Source organism: Athalia rosae, chromosome 3, assembly GCF_917208135.1.
Source record: "Athalia rosae chromosome 3, iyAthRosa1.1, whole genome shotgun sequence".
NCBI classification, from domain to species: Eukaryota; Metazoa; Arthropoda; class Insecta; order Hymenoptera; family Athaliidae; genus Athalia; species Athalia rosae.
Window position 1 is genome coordinate 5,245,263 of NC_064028.1, and position 18,086 is coordinate 5,263,348.

The 18,086-nt window shown below is 38.8% G+C and overlaps 1 protein-coding gene across 1 annotated transcript; it reads left to right on the forward strand.

Annotated features, from left to right (window-relative positions):
• Positions 1 to 6,927: 6,927 nt before the first annotated feature.
• On the forward strand, positions 6,928 to 16,037 carry LOC105683183. The gene is made up of 4 exons (XM_012395616.3): positions 6,928 to 7,359; positions 12,219 to 12,387; positions 13,875 to 14,134; positions 14,330 to 16,037. The coding sequence occupies exons 2-4, from the start codon at positions 12,220 to 12,222 to the stop codon at positions 14,427 to 14,429; spliced, it is 528 nt and encodes a 175-aa protein (XP_012251039.1). The 5' UTR covers positions 6,928 to 7,359; position 12,219; the 3' UTR covers positions 14,430 to 16,037.
• Positions 16,038 to 18,086: the final 2,049 nt, after the last annotated feature.

Genomic DNA, 18,086 nt, shown 5'->3' on the forward strand with positions numbered 1-18,086 from the left:
AAATTGCGTGTCAGATGAACATCGTAACGGGTAATTAATTTTCAAGGATTCTTCGTTGAATCGAAAATACGATGGGGGATTCCGTTGAATTTCCAGCAAATTTTACACAAAAAATAACCCGACGAGATGTACGAAATAGTGGGTGGGGATAACTTTATGCAGATGACAAAAAAATTTACATTCTTATTACATTAATAATAATATTCTTTTCAATTTGTATTGACACGCAAATTCCGCTGCATGTTTGACTACCGCTGGGGTCCACTTATATTTAATAATAAATTCTGTACTTAACCTGAAACACTTTACAACAATATAGATATACGTATAATATATACACATAAATGAATGAACAAGGAATAAGAGAAAAAAAGAATCGGAGACAGAGAAGCTATATATATACACGAATGAAAAAAATATCCGTAGCCGTGTAAGATGATGTTTTACCGACGTTAAAATTTAAGAATTTTAAATTAATCTTATGAATACACATAGTACACGTATGAAGGTAGATGAAATTATTTACACATAGTCTGAGCTTTCCTTTGACGTATTATTATAAACCTACATACATGTATAGTAATTATCCCTCTAACCAAATGATGCTTTTTTACGCTGTTATACTATACATATGAACAAAGAAATGATGAAAAATATACACACGGTTGATTAAACAAAAGAGAATAAAAACGATGGGAAATAAACTACAAAAATGGATAAACCAGGTGAATAATATTACGATGAAGAATTTTTGATTTAATAATATTACTTAGAGTGTTGATGTTACGCATTTGGTATACCGGAAAATAGCTAACAATCAGCGCCGGTCTATATAAATTGTTACTATATCGAAGTATTACGTAATTGCGAGGATTCCGAGGTTGGCTATGTTAATTGAAACAGAAAAGATCAAGGAAGCGCGAGACGCCAATTTCTTCGATTCGAATATCCTCGTTTTTACGCGCGTAGGTGATTCTGTTCAGTATTGAGTAAAAAAAAATTTATCTTAAGTAGATAAATGAGTTAATCAATAATAAATAATAAATAAAAAACAGTCTAAAGGATAATGACAAAAATTAAAGATAAATGGAACAGTTAAAGTATATACACTCGATAAATAAATGGATATAAAGAAACGAGTCAATGTACTGTATCTAATGTTTGATCCACGTTTCGACCACTTGCTGTACATACATGAAAAAAGGGAGATTTTTCAACTCACCTCTGATTACTGTGAAAATTACACGTTCAAATTTATCAGCTGTATAATATTATAATTTGCACCTATGAAATGCGATTCGAAATTGGCACGTGAAAACGAAAAAGATTTTTCAAATTATGATAAGTAAGGACAAAGATAGTTAATTTTCCTAATATAAAAGAAATAAATGAATAAAAGTAATAGCACAAAGCACTGCAGCCATTTGTGAATATATATAAAACCAAGAAACAGGAAAAAAAAACTTTAACTTTATGAAAACTGACTTTTTAATGTTATCGAAATAAGCTCACGCAATTATTAATATATTATCATTATATATGTATATTATACAATAATAATATATTAGGGGATGAAGATATGTGAAATTATATATATATTATATATGTGGCAATCCTCGTCGAGACGAAGACATTTCAACTAACTGGTTTCCGATTGCCTTCGACATTTTTTTTTAGGCATAATTTTTTCAGACCAAAAATCACACCCACAAACATTCATTAATTAGAGCCAACATTCGAATTCGAATTATGCATTTTGCGAATTTTTCGATTTCTACAAAACTGAACAGTTCCATGGTTGTATTCTCAATGACAGCTCGTTCTAGGGAAAAAAGTATGGGACATAAAATGGTCAGTTTGAAACAAACTTTTCAAATATATAATGATTGCATAATCAGCGTCGATGAATTCGACCCTACGCACTGATTATAAATCCAAAGCTTCAACCTGTGGAAAAACTACAACTTCGATTACGAATTTTTCTTTCTTCAAAAGAAGTGTTGAAAAAGACGAACATTCCGAAACCGGAATCAAAGTAAGCGCTCCATTCTACGAGCTCTCATTTGAGGAATTTTTAATTTTGATTAGATTTTTACACTTGAAATGATATCTGTGTGGCAGGACTTTTTGTTTCTAGGCAAGCCACTTTTTTATCATATCTATTGAATTCGTTTAAACTTTCGCGACGTCCTGAGTGGTCTCAGAAACCATGCTCAGACCATTTATTCACGTAAAAAATCTAATCGTAATTTTCCAAAAGCTACGATTTATCAACAAAATCCATGACCACGAGGACACGTCTTGAAAATTTCAATTCGATCGTTAAATTCTGAACATTAGTTCCTGAGATATGATGGGAAACGTAATTGCAGGTTGAGTAGCTCGAGATTTCATATTTCGGCGCGCCGCACTCGAGCGCTCTCGATCTTATTCGTATTGCTACCGCTGCGCGGCGTACCGCCTCGTCTCTTACGCTCCCACCACGCTGGGCTTTCTCGCACCAAAATCCATATATAAAAATCATTGGGCAAATGCAGTCCGCGCGGAGTTCGGTGTCGAGCTCCGGCTCGCCCAATCACAAAGAAGTTCGCAACACCATATGCGACTTCCCATTTTTACACGTGTGTCAGGCATCTTGACAGCCGGCACGCGCCAATTCAAAAATAATTTATAGCTTTTAAATAGACGACGAGGTGTGAAATTCCTTTCCTGATTTTTTTCTCGCTCCCATTGTTAGCAGGTGACAGACGAGCTGTCATCACCTGATAAAGATCTTGTTCACACCTCGTAAATCGACCCTTTGATCCAGCCGGTCGGCGGCAGTCCTTTGCAGTGATTTTTCTGCGAATTTCTATGTAACCGTATAAAAAAGTAAATATATAATGTCTCGGCAGTTAAATGACTCAGTGTATACTGAGCGAATTCAATTCTGTCCCATTCTGCCAATACTAAAGCATAGGCCTTTAGTTCAGAATCAGAGGCATCGAGTGTACCAAAAAAAAAAAAAAAAAATTCATATAAACTTTTTCTTCACATGCAATTGTGTTATTATACATTATGATTAGCAATTGATTCGTTCATTTCCGAGTTTACTAACTGAGCTAACGCAATTTTTTTGTTCAATCTGAAATTATTATTCAAAATATATCTTTGAAGTAATATGGTCAGGTCCACAACTTTTGTTTTTCAAAAATTAAGAATTAAAATACTCCTATTCGTTCGATTCTTAGCTTGATTTAGTCGACGAATTCACGAGCCTGAGATCAAAATACGTGAAAATGGCATAGAAACCTGAATAAAGAAATTGTTGGTTTTTGACCCCAAGATCGACAAAATTTCAAGGGGTACCCCTTTGAATTTTCTCAATTTTTGGGCCAAAAATAAAGAATATTTAAGATCGATCGTATGGCACTTTTCTTACGTATTTTGACCTCAGGAATCCAAATCTGGAAGAAAAATTGATCTATCTATAAAATTGACCGAGTTATCGCCAATTTTCAGCTTTTTCGGGTCAAAAATAAAAAATTGATTTTATAATCTTTATTAATGTAATTTGAGCTCAAGAATCCGAATCCGAAAGAGAAATTGATCCATCTTCAAAAATGACCGAGTTATCCTCATTTTATCGCATTTTTTGGTACAAATTTGAGGATATCTCGAAGGGAAAAAATCGTAGCTCAATTTGGACAACGGATTCGTGTTCCTGAGGTCAAAATACATAAGAAAAGTGCCATACGATCAATTTTTAAAAATAAAAATTTTTGGCCAAAATTTGAGATTTTTCCAAGGGGTACCCCTTACGATTTTTTCAAATTTTGGCAAAAAATTTTTATTTTCAAAAATTGATCGTATGGCACTTTTCTTATGTATTTTGACCTCAGGAACACGAATCCGTTGTCCAAATTGAGCTACGATTTTTTCCCTTTGAGATATCTCCATTTTTATGGTAAAAAATGCGAAAAAATTGGGATAACTCGGTTATTTTTGAAGACAGATCAATTTTATTTCCAGATTCGGACTCCTTAGCTCAAATTACATTAGGATAGACTAAAAAATGAATTTTTTATTTTTGACCCCAAAAAGCTGAAAATTGGCGATAACTCGGTCAATTTTAGAGATACATCGATTTTTCTTTCAGATTCGGATTCCTGAGGTCAAATTACGTAAGAAAAGCATATTAAACCCAATTAAAAAAATGATTCATTTTATGCTCAAAAATCGAATTTTTTTTTGGATTTTCAAGAGTAATCTTACGTATAATCAGCTCAGGTATCAAAATCTTAAAGCCAAAATCATCTACTCGTGCAATTGATCGAGTAATCATCAATTTTTCGCTGTTGGGAGCAGAAAAATTACAAGACATATCGATTGGTTTTAGTCGTAGACCCACGTTGACTCGTCGCAATCCATGCATGGGTCGAAATATTCGAATTCTTCAATTTACCAGCGAGCCCGAGCTTTGCTGAAGTCAGGTAGCCACGGGTGAAGGGGTTTGTTATGGGGCGTCACCTCTGCTCAGCCCTGAAGGTTACGTCTCACAACAAAGCGCTGCGCTGCTGGCTACGCTGACTCCAGCAAAGCTCGGGCTCGCTGGTAAATTGAAGAATTCGAATATTTCGACCCATGCATGTATTGCGATGACTCAAAGTTGGTCTACGACTGAAACCAATCGATATGTTTTATATCTTTTTTGCTCCCAACAGCGAATAATTCGGATTACTGGGGTTAAAATATATGAGGATAGCGTATAAAATGGAATGTTTTTTTCTGGCTTAAAATCGACAATATATCAAGGGGTACGAAGAAAAAACAAATCGAAATTGAAATTTTCATCTTCCAAAGATATTGGGAGTTTCGATGAAAAATTGCTTCTGGGTGCAGTTTCCGATTTGGAACAACTGTACAGAAAAAAATTTTGAAGGCAATCAGAGACCAGTTAGTTGAACCGTCTTCGTCCTGACGTGAAATGCCCCATGTATACCATAGGTATATAAGTAATGAACATATATATATATTATATATATTTGTTGTGAAATGTGATTCTTCTAGTGACTCTTCCCATTTGGTTTTTTTTTCTTTGCGAATTTCCCTTTTTTTCAACATAGTACGGTATAGTATATATTTATTAAATCCTGCTCTGATACGGATCCAGTTGTACGATTTTTTTCGTTCCTATCTTTCGTACAAAAAGTAGAAAATAAAAAAGAGAACGCAAACCAAAATCGTGTTTGATGAGGAAAAAAAAGAAAAAATTAAATTATAAAAAATAAAAAAAAAAAAAAAAACGTTGAAACTGTGTGGTAATAAAGTATTGTAACCCTGTATGTGATTCTATTATAAAACTCTACAACTATTGTAACTTTCAGAGTTTAATAAAGCGTTTTCACTAACAGTAGTAATATGAAATTTGACTTTGAAATAATTTCTTCTGAATGAGCTGAAATTTCAGTTGCAGATAAGCTGGGAAATTTCCCTGTCGCAGATCAATTGAAAAACTATATTTTTCAAAGAGAATTCCTGCCGAGAAAATATCGCAAGCTTCATTCCGAGGCTTTATCTACTTCGGAAAATTTCGTCATCCTACTGACCGACGAAGCAGCGAGTGTATGATACGAAGGACGGAACTTGTCGAGCTTTCGTCGACAACCATGAGGGTGCTGAAAGCTCCGTGTGCTCAGAAATAACCACCAATAGTATTTCACTATGGATACAGCACGTGACGGGCTAATCGCAATCCACGAACTCCGACCCCCATGAATGAAATCGGCCAATGAGGAGACGTGGAATATTTTGAATCGACGAATTGACGGGAGCCACAGGGATGAACGAAGTAGACGTGAGCGGGGCGCAAAACAACTTCATTCAACACTTAGGCGTACGATGCCAAAATGTAAACCCGCCCCCGCCCTCCACTGCGCCGAAACAAACAAACCACCCATATTGAAAAATAAAACATTTCGGATTCGAAGGATTTTTATATCTTACGCGAAAACGATGCGCCGGAGAAATCAGATCCGGTAAAAAATTTAACGATCATTTTTTTCAACATTATTTTTGTTGGCAAAATGTAGAGAATTAACTCTGCGGTTGTTCGGTGCGTGGGAAGATCGATCTCGAGAAGCCCGAATAATCCGGAAGGCAATTGAATTCACCCTGTCTACTATTGTAGTAGGGTGAATGGCGGAAAAAAAAAACAAAAAAACAGACAAACAAACGCTCCACAAATATCTGCAAATGATACCCGACGAATGTTTCCATTTTATCAAGCCCATTGATCCAGAAATATCGCTGCGCTCAGAATTCATTCGCATCGTACGGCGTGAGGGGTATAAGTATACTGTACGTACATAGGGGGAGTGGAGAAGTGAATGAAAGCGGAGGGAAAAAGGTGAATAAAAAATCAAGATATCAGAATCTCGGTATAATTAAGGCACGGGGGCGCCTACGTCTCGGTAGTAAATATCTCGAGGAGAATGACGTCAAACTTGCTATCATAGGGCTGAAATCTACGCAACTACGTCGCTGTACGTAAACAGAATGATGGAAAAAAAATTCTACCCCTGAATAAAGAGCGTTATCTGGAGACTCGCGTGCGTCGAGTTTCATTTTGCGATTTTTTGACGTTTTTGCGTCGGACTGGATTCGAAAAAAAAATTATCCGATTTCAAAAACGAGTTTCTCCCTTCGTACCGAACACTCCTCGTATTCGAAGAATGCAAAACTGAAAACTCGGGATCGAACGAAAATTTGGACTCCTTCGGCGCCTTGGATATGGAAAATTTCGCCGGGTACGCCATGATATCTACATCGCCACACCGACTTTGCCCACCAGGTCCCGTAGCCTGGGATTCCACCCCCCCGTATCGGGGGTCGTTCCCGACCGATGGAAGGGGATGAAGGTGTATCGACCCAACCAGAAACCCCGTAGACCGTCGCGCTACCCTCAGTTCTCGCGGGGCTACCATCCTGACAAAACGTCAAAGGTTCGAACCTCGACTGGCTACGGTTGAACCGATTTGATAATCGTTAATTGTAAATATTGTTGAAAGGAAATTTTCAAATTAACGTCAAACGAAAGTTCACCCAGCCAACCGCCGCGAATAATTCCACTACTTTCGCTCCGTCGGTTCATCTGCAGGCGGCAAGCATCGCGTTTTTCGAATCTGAAAGGACCACCGTAATAAAACAAATCTGTGTTTCTAATTATCGTTCTTTATTCGTTCTCATTGTACAACCTGTGCCGACGTTAATTGGTGATTGATGAATAATTATCGTTCGACGATCGTTTCGTGCTTCGCCGAGAGAAAATAATTCATTATTTTGGAATACCTAATACCATTGAAGATTATCTGCGTTCAAGTAAGTCGGAATTATCATTCGTCCTTTCCTTTCTATTCGTTCGCCCAGTCGGATTTCGAGCTCATTTTCCGAAAACGTTAGAACAGCTGTGAGAATTTAACGAACCGAATTTCAATCTACAAATTGATGCAATTTTTATTTTACTCCTCAAATGTGAAAAATTTCAAACGACATTCTGAGATGAAAAAAATGGAAATATCCCCGACAAAAATTCTGTATTCCCTCGCGAAACAAACCGGTGTAAATATGCTTAGCTCACGATCAAATGCACACGGGTATTGCAATGCGTTAGAAAACTTATACATGTAATGATCGATACAATCCAGAGCTGCACAATTTGTATATGCGACGAAATTCATCAACTGCATGCAGATTGGTATCCGTACCGTTTGCGGCAAGTGCATTGACCACCTTATAATAGTACCGTTGAATCTGTTGCGTTATTTCGGTAACCACCCCGAACGTTGGAACGCGGCCAAACGTGATTTTATCGAGAGGGATGCAGGTTTAACATATCGTCGCAAATTTAGGTCCGCCCGAATCAGATGGAATTATTCGTGAAATAATTACGTGTACGAGTGATACAGTTTATGATTCGTTATTCAATTTTCCGTTTCTCACTCTAATGAGCTTTTCTTGACGATTCTTCAATGTTTTTTTTTTTTTTTTCTGGTTTTTCCATTCCTCGTTATCACGTACTACGGTACAGCCGTTGTAATTAAAACTGCTCATGATGTTGGAAAATGAGTTAAAAGGCTGGTGAGCTTTCAGAGCTTCGAGTGCTCGTTATAACGCTGCACCTTCGGTCGAGGCTCGCGTATGTTCGAAAACAAAAAAAAAAAACTTCACTAAGGTGAAGTAATTATTTTTTAATAATTGAAAAAAAAAGCTTTCGCTTTTACTTTATTCGATTATACGTATAAACGGACTTCCCTTTGCCCGATCGACGACAATTCATACGTCTGATGAAAACCCTTTCTCTCCTCTACCGATATTTTCACGTTTCACGAATCACGAATCAAAGACGATAATTATTTCTTATTTATACTCGGGTTAACTACCCTTGCATTCTTCTTCTGCTGCTGCTGCGAAAACAGACGAGGATTCGACTGAAATTTCGAACGTGGATATTTACAATCTCTTTTATGTATACGAGGACGCGATGAGATAGATTGCTCTACCCACGCCTTCACCCATGCAAAATCGATCAAACTCTACGCTCGTTTTTTTTTTTAATACTATATATTTTTTCACTTCTTCGTTTTTCCCACTCATTTTCTCAGTTTCCCCGATGGGGTCGGTATACATAACAAAATATTACTCACAAGTTGAAGCGAAGTCGTAGAGAGTTTATGTGCATAGACGCATGTACACATGCATGCATAATTGTACGGGTGTACGTACGTAAGTGCGATCCACCCAACAGGTATAACGTGTTTACTGAGAAACTAATTGAAGCTGTAGTAAGTTGGGAAAAGGAACGTGTAAATAGGTGAGCAGATAAAACACTGTACTGCGGGTACCTGTGTCGAGCGCCAAAAAAAAAAAAAAAAGGGCAAGAAAAGAGCTCTTTGCAAAAAGTGCTTGCACCGGCTCTTGATAATGCAAACGTGAAGCTTACCTTTGTTGCGCTCACGGTTCGGCGAAGCTCCTTTCTAAAAAAACGTGATTACTTTATCTCGAAATAATTTTCACGGAAAATGCAACGTCGTACGTGAAACGTATAGCTCTACGGAGAAAGAAACGAAAACGATCAAAAAATTCTTTTTCGACTCTCCACTTCGCGAAGCGCTTGAAATATTCATCGAACGTAGAGGTGCGATTCAATAGGGTAAAACGCTTTTTTCTTTTTATTTGTTTTTTTGCTTATTCTCTTCTACTCAAGGTTTCGGAAAACGATTACTTGGTTTATAAATAACAAACGATAGTTCAACTTTCGAGTGGCGAAGGATTAACAATCCTCTGTAACTGCGGGGTGCCACATCATGCACGATCTATAGAAGATCCGCAAATTTACTCACCTTCTCTCGATGATCTATACAGGTACACGTATGTGCATATAAGTATGTGCAAGTTTAGCACCAGTAAATGTATATATAACCGCATATAGAGAAATGCATGTATCCAGATGTACGGGTTATACATATATATATGTATGTATATGTGTAATGCGAGTAACTGTACAGGGCAGGTTTATTGGTAGGAAAGGCCTAAAAGTGGAACACTGGCCTGGATTGCGGTGTCATGGCTCAATGTGCAACGACCGCAGTTCTGCACTTCGATTCGACGTACCTCCTCTCTTATTTCACCCCTAGATCTTTTCCCCCTGCACTTCGCGAGCTTTATATATAGTTCTACTCTTTTCTCCGAGTCGAGTTCTACCGGAAGCCAACGGTTGCCCCTATATTACTGTCCCATTTTATTTTCTCTCTCACACTTTTATCACCGATTTATACCCGCAGGCGGTATACCTGTAGGGATAATTTTTACTTGGAACTCGGCCAGATATTACCGACTACGTTTTATTTAACGAATGATTACTACGCCTAATTCCGCTCGCAGGGATTAACAAAAAAAAAAAAATCGTTTTTTTTCTTTTTTCAAGAAACTAGAATTTTCCTTCTTCGCCGTCGCTGATTAAACTTCAAAAATTCAGAGCTCCGGTTTTCCCCCTCTGGAGAGAAACGCCGCCGACGTTGACCCAATTTTTCCACGGGTCTCTCTATCCGCCGATCATCTGGAAATTAATATATATCTATCGTGAAAATCTTCGCGCGGGTTACGCGATATTATCGAAACCCTAGCGGAGAATGGAAAGATCGGGGCCTCGTCGTCTCTGATAGGAAAAAAAGAAATTTCCACGATAATTTTTCGTTCCAGAAGTATTTTCGAGGCAGTTCAGCCCACTCCGGGGATAACGTGTAAAAGTTTTTCGGTTATCGCAGGTCATAAAAATGTGATTGAAAAAAGGTAGAGAAGGAATAAAAATTGCATCGCGAGTTTCCGCGTTATGCAACCGAACCGGGTAGGTCCAATGTGCACATAGCTATGTACGGTACATACCTATAGATACATATATAGTTTCCACGTCGTTCGATAGCCAACCGGGTTGCAGTGGTCGTCGGCCCCAGCGGCGTATCTAGGCCAACACCCTCTGCTCTCCTTCGCCCCGTTCCCCCTGCCGCGATTTTCCACCCCTACCCCCGACCCCCGACCCTTTTCATATTCTATGCAGAGCACAACAAAGTCTGTATCTTTGTTGCGACCCGCCACCACCCCCCTTCGACCCCTTCGATCCCAACGTCTCGTTATTCGACTCGCGGTTCGTTCGATCGATCATTTTTCGACGTTGTTGTTTTTTTTCCTTTTTTTTGTCGTCAGACGGTCAAAAAAATCGCGTCTATTAATTCGAGGAGTTGTTGTTTTTTTTTCTTTCTTTGTCCCCCGATCGTCAAGCGAATCAACCGAGACCCCGCCACCGCTAAGAGGTCCAATTAAATTCGATATATTTATTACTCGATCGACGCCGACCGCGATAAGCTTCACTTGATTGGATATCAAACGCTCAGGATTTGCCGAAAAGCGTGCAATTTATAGGGCAAGCCTTACTTTATACTCCGATTGATAATCGCTACCCCGTCGGATCGGTGTACACGGCGAGGTGAAGAAAAAAAAAATAACGATAATTCTTTCGCACGGTTGTCGCACCCCTGCGTAGATAGGTGGTGCGCTCGGAGTGAGTGGGAAGAGGCAATAAGCGATATGGGAGCTCTGGACGGTCGTTTGTTCAAGGTGTGACGTAAAAATCGTGGGTGTTCTCAGGATGACAGATGAATTAGGGCGTGGGTGGACGGGGTATAACGCGCGTTAGAAATAACGGGGACGTTGCGTAGAAGCCTCGAGTAAAATTTCCCAGGGCGTTCAACTTATATAACAATTAACGTTGTTCCAAAATTGTTTTTCCTCCCGCGTTCGGCGCTAATCCCTCCGGACTTATTCATTCTCGCCGATTTCCTCTGGTCCCCGCTCGGCGACAGAACCATCAACCGCGAGCATTCGTGCATCGCGTACAGTGCGCTCTGGCATATGTCATTACAGGTGGAACGACGTTCTAGTTTCCGTATCGAACGCCGCCAGCCCCCAGCCCTCAGTTTTCAGTCTTGACTCAGAAAGCTCGTTGAGTCTATTCCATCGAGTACCTAGCTGCGGAACGATATGTACACGTACGTACGTGTGTATCATAAGTTGCAAAACTCACGAAGGCTTTTCTCCGCCCGTTTCGCACCGTCCGGTTAGCACGAGACGTTTTCCCACAGATTTCCCACAGATTACGTTCGTTCGATGATGTGCCGATCGAAAAACCCTCTGCTCCCAGCTCCGATTTATCTCGCGATCGACGCCCGTCCACGCGCGCGCCTCTGTTTCGCCGAATATCGAACGTAGCGAAGAAATGGAAAGAAAATTATGGCTAAGAAAAAGAGAAAAAAAAAAAAAAAAGGGAAATTCAATCCGATAGCAATCTGCCCGTTCCATTAACCCGAATTACGTTTCAGAAACCTAATTTCCTATCGGTCAGGCACAACTAACCTGTTGCAGATATACGCGACGACGATCATCGGGGTACGCTGCCCCGCTGTACACGACGGACAAATTGACATCGTCGGATCGATTCGCGGGATCGGTTGCCGTAAAACGCAGCAAAACGAACCACTGATGCGAAACCCCCGCGAAAATTTTTTTCATTGACTCGGGACGCGAATCACACGAAATTGGCGAAATTAACGACCAGAAGTAGTTCTTTTTCTATGTCTCTCTGATTCTTATTTAAAAAATAAAATTGTTGTTCTCGTTTGTTTCAGGATGATTACAGCCCTCCCCGTGCCCTCGGTAAAAGTATTCCACAAAACGTATTACCAAGAAAAATGTCCAAGAATCGGGGGCAGCCAACCGGGAAGTCCGTTGACGGAAAGCGAGGCGGTTTTAGCCTTACTCGACAAGGAACCCCCGGAATATTACTTCTGCGGGAAGGTGAGATACTCGAAATTCTTCGTTATCGTCATTATCGTGAATCATTCGTCTTCGGATCTTCGATCATCCGTCCAGAGAATCATTCTATTTCGATGCCATTCAATTCCATACTTTGGCAATTATTGAACAGCCTGAAATTTTTATAGCCTATCGATACGCGACTGTGCTCGCGAGTGCATACCTCATATTTCGCGAGCTTATCTCTTTTCGCGGATTTACGTCAATCAACAACCTCGAAACGTTCGCATCGAGACAGAAGCACACTGACCTTGGCTATAAGTCTAACTTTATCGCAATTACGGAGGTAAGAAACTCGCGGATAATTCGATCGGTTGTAAAAATATCCGATGACGATATAATTCGCAGGGCTTGAGAAATGTATCCACCCCTAGCTGTTGTCTATGTTTAGAAATAAATGGGCAATCGCCCGGTTATCTTCAATTTCTCCGAGGTAGTGGAAAAGTAAAGTCGGATAGATCGGAAAAGAAAGGGAGCAAAAATAAAATTAAACAAACGAGCCGGGGAAGGAACAAAAAATTGGAAAAAAAAAAATAAAAAAAGGAGCCCACGATCGGGTGCAGAATAAAGTTGGAGACGTTACCGAAATAACTCCGACTCGACTTCATATCTCACGGTCAAATAAAAATTATACATCCGAACGCGACGTACGCGACGCGACTGTAATTCACAGGTGTGTCTATCCCCATGTTTCGCGGTACAGTCGTTAAATCGTAACGCAAAACCTGTGTAGATATTCGTAAGGTCGGTCGTATACCTATAGAGGGGTCACGTGGTACGGACGAGCTTGCAAGGGATGAAAAATGCGAAGCCCCAAGAGTACGTAATATTATGTATATTATATTAGGTTTATGAATGTAAATATATTCGGAAGTTTTGTCGGCATAATAGTTGGGGAAAAAGGTTTCCCATTCTATCGTTTGAAATTCTCGTAATGTATATATTTTTCACAAGGAAATTATTCCGTTTCTCTTTCGCAACGACAACGAGCGAAAAAATATTATTCGACAAACGTTCGCCCACGCCACGTGCCGCGTGAATTATCCTGTAACGTATTTTGCGATGCGTCATGCAAGCGAACGTGCAAGTTTCGCGTACATTATAGATATACGACGGAGGTCTGAAACTGAAACCGGTCGATCGATGAGGTTCAACGCAACTATTTCCACGAAGTTTACCGTTCACGTTTTCCAACGTCGAGCGTCGCGGAAAGCAGCAACAGCTAAAACCCTATCGCTTCGCGAAAATCGTTCGGGTGTAGCGTGTCGTGTCTCACGCTTTTTCGCCGACGCGTTACATCCCCCGGTTATACGCGATCCGCACGAAGCTATTTCGCTTCTGGGAACCACTGCGAACGCGATATTCCCGAATAATTCGACGTCGGAACGCCACGATCTCGAATTCTCGCTATTTTCGATATTCCAGCACGATGCCGAGGATAAAGAGACCCCCGTTCTCTGTGTTTCCAGGTGAATTCTCTTCACGTGGTGGTCGGTTCGCTTCTCCTCGGTGCGGTGGTCCTGGTGGTGGGACTGGTGCAGTTGGCTCCCGGGGCGGAGGCAGCGCAAAATTCCGCCGCTCTCATAGCAGCGGGCTGCGGTCTTCTGGTCGGCGGAGTTCTCTTAGCGCCTTTGAGAGCGTTGTGCATCAGGCGACAGAAGGCTGCCCATAAAGACGGTGCCCATCAGCGAAGCGTGACGAGCATAGACATGCTCCTTGCGCAGCACAGGTACAATTTGTGGGAAAAATTGGGATTATAATATTCGACAGACGCTTATGTAAATATATAAAATTCGGAGAGGGGTGTGGTCGGCGATGAAAAAAAAATTTGACGAGATTTAAAACGGCCGACGACTACTACGACTACTACGACAAATGCAGGCTAACGTTTGGCGTCGGTACATAAACAACGAATTATTCGCAGAGACTTCACCGTACTGACGCCCGATGAACTGGAAGACCTCGTCGGCCGACCGACCGCCGCTTTGGAGAGCAAAATACGCAAACAGGGCCACAACACCTAGGCCTCGGTTGCGTCGAGCGAATCGTCATCGAGAAACGTAACACCCACCTCACCCCAAGGGAAAAAAACCCCGTCGCCACCACTCGCACCACATGCACCACCTGCACCGCCACCTCCTCCTCCGCCGGCTTCGCAGAGATCAATCGCCCACGTTTTGAATTCAACGAATTACACCCACTCGCACAACACCCGTAAACATAGTCTAGTGTAACGATCCGCAACAACGCGCATAGAGAACACGATGATGACGACGACGACGAGAAAACCGGAAAGATTCATCCTCGCGGTCAACTTATAATTACACTGTAAATTGTATTGTAATATCGTAACTCATAATTAAACATTCATCACTCATTGTATTCGAGATAAAGTTAGATAGCGGGCTTCGGATAATATTAACGATTGGAAGGAGCGCGATAATCGCGGTACAGGATTGTTTTTACCGAGGAAATGAAAATTCTCCACATTGTCCATTTGACTTCCATCTCACGCCGCACGCGTGCGGCATCCTATCGACGCCAGTCGTTCTTTTGAATTATTCGTTCACGCTGGAAAATTCGGTGTTGAAAAAATTTTCGACCCAATTCCAGATACCGTGTGAAGCCAAACGTGCGGTATAACGCACATGCAGCCGGTCAGCAATTATCGCGCAGCGACAATCGCGATCGCGCAACACACACTTGCGGGATTTAATTGCCGGCCAAGTTCGCTGCAGCTCCTCGTTAATTGGGATAGATCGTACGAATTAACGCGTGGGCGTTGCAAATTCGACATTTATCCGCCGTAACACACATTTGTAATTATAACCATCTCGAAAAAATCATTGGGGTTTGGATTCCGCGATGTCCTACTGTACCGTGAATTAATTTAGACAAAATCAACGCTGTGGTTGTTCGTCGAGGGGAAATACATAGTAGCCTAAATATCTACGTCGTACGAATAGTGAAACAGTTGACACGAATAATAATGCACAGTTAGGTATATGGATATTAAATATAAATAGACGTATGGTACGTACATCTGTAGGTAAATGAATGAGAGATGAATTGAAATCATATGTGAGGCTGCGGTTTGAAATGATGGACGTTGCATTAAAATCATAGGAGTTAAAAAATTTTTAGGGTATTATCGCGTATGAAGTCCTAAGGTTAATTAGATTTTAAATTAGCCGTCTAGGGGATGCAGGTTTTCTAAGATTATTAACATTCTATAAATAAATGTAAAACTTCTACTCGTGGAGACGGCGATGACGAAGGATACGTGAGACAAATTATAATGGATGGGTGTCTTACTCGAAACTAATCATAAAATATATTATCCGTACGATTTAGATGAGAAATTATAAATCGATAGACAAATAGATATCGTAAAAGTCGACATGATATTTTGATTTTTCATTTATAGCTTCGTTAATTGAATCATTTTTTTGACATTATACTTTTTCCTCCACAGAATTTCACGAAAATGCTGGTCAATTTCGTAACTCTTTTTCTTTCGTTTCGTGACATTAAGCAAAAAGAAAAAAAAAAAAATATCTATATCTAATAAAATGTATAACTTATTAAAAATAATCGTTATTGCTCGATCACTTAATTAATTAACCAATTAATTACTCTCGAACAGTTATACGTATATGTTATTTATTATTACATGTATAAATTTTATCAATTTTACTTCAAGATCCATAATCCACTTATATAATTATAAACTCAAATATTTATATTCTGGTGCAGTATATTATATACATATAGAAACTACTTATATAAAAAAAGAAGAAATATTGTGTTGATGAAAATATTGTACGCACATAACTGTGTAATGTTAGTAATTATTTTCAAGAATCAAACCGTAAGAAAAAAAAAATATTCCAACTTTATATCTCGCCAAGGAAATTTACGTGAAAAATCTACAGGTAGAACACTATACCGTTCTTATATTGAATAGAAGTTGAGAGAAGAGAAAAAAAAAATTTATAATATAAATAAATAACATTCCCCAAAAGTGTATTCAAACGTCGAAGTTTCGGGTTGGCCAAACTTAGCTGCCAAAAGTAAGAAAAAAAAAATTAAATGGAAAACGGTGAAAAAAGAAAATGACGATACCAAACATTTGGCGGAAAGAAAAACCGCAGAAATAAAATTGAGATGAAACATTTCGAATAAAATTGTGGTTGACTGAAGAATCAAGTATGACACTTAATGTGATTCTGAATTAGAGAAGAAAACTCAAAGCGAAGAACAAAAAAAAAAAAGGTATAACAATAAATTCCAAAGAATCTGAATTAATATTTATTGAATAAAACTCGATGAAAGTATTATGTCATTGTCACGTGTTATCGAAAAATCACTTTTGAAAAATTGAAAATATAGATAAGAATTATAAGTGAAAAAAAGGAATAAGAAACGACGTACGTTATGTAATTAAGTATACCTATAATAATATCCGTAAATTTAATGGTATTTCACATACTTATAAATATATTATATATATACGTGATTGTTTTTAACGAGAATGTGATAAAAAAGCCTATGATATAATTAATTATTATTATTTTGAGCAAAAAGAGAAAAATAAGAAAAAATATATATATGCATCACGTTCGCGATTATCATTGTATCGATATCGACGATTAATCGGATATTATTTTATTTTATATAAATTTTAATCTTCAACTTTCACTCTATCTTTGAATTTTGAATTGCGTCGATCAAACGAATTATTAATCCGAATGTAATATATAATAGTTGATGAGTTGTAATCAAAGATGAGACAAGTTTTCCGTCGGAAGACATTCAAATCAAACACTAGACTCACGATATAGGTATTGATATTCGTATAGTTAAAACACATCCACAATGAAAGGAAATGCAAACAGTTTACGGAATAAAAAGATATTATTATACGATTGGCATAATTTATAGAGCTTACCCGATCAAGGTCGCATTGAAACATAAATATATATATCATGCACATGATTAATTTCTGTACAGATACATACTGTACATACAAGCATAGAAACATAAGAAGGTGAAAAATGAAAGGCGAGAGAAAAAAAAAATGTAAGGATGAGGTGAATTGAAAATGAAATATTACAATATACGCAAAAACAATGTGCTTCAAATGAGAAACATAAATCGTTGTTAGTTAAGTAATAGATTGTCATTATCACAATTATTTTCATTATCACTATTATTGCAATATGCAAGATTAATGTTCAGCAAATGAAAAAAAAAAAACTATATATTATATACTTACGTCAAACAGCCCCGTAATGAAATGATATCTGAATCGAACTTGACGCATTAGATCGATCACGATCGTTTCTCTGCCCAGTTTGCAAATCGACATCATACCTGAGAAAATGAACAAATCGCAGAAATATTTTTTTAACGTACGTACATACCATGCTTTGCCGACGTCGTATCACACGACGATGTTACAAGGAGATCTCGTTATAATAGTTGACGAAAAATATTCGAAAGAGGAGAGGAAGAAAAATTAATGTCTATGAAATAGTGCGAAAATGGAAATTTGAAAAATGGGCACATGTCTTCACGTTGGCTGATATACCTACGTAACGTATGTTAATTATAATAATTAATTACTTGCAGGAGCCGCCTTTATATATTATATACGATGAATATATGATACGTACGTA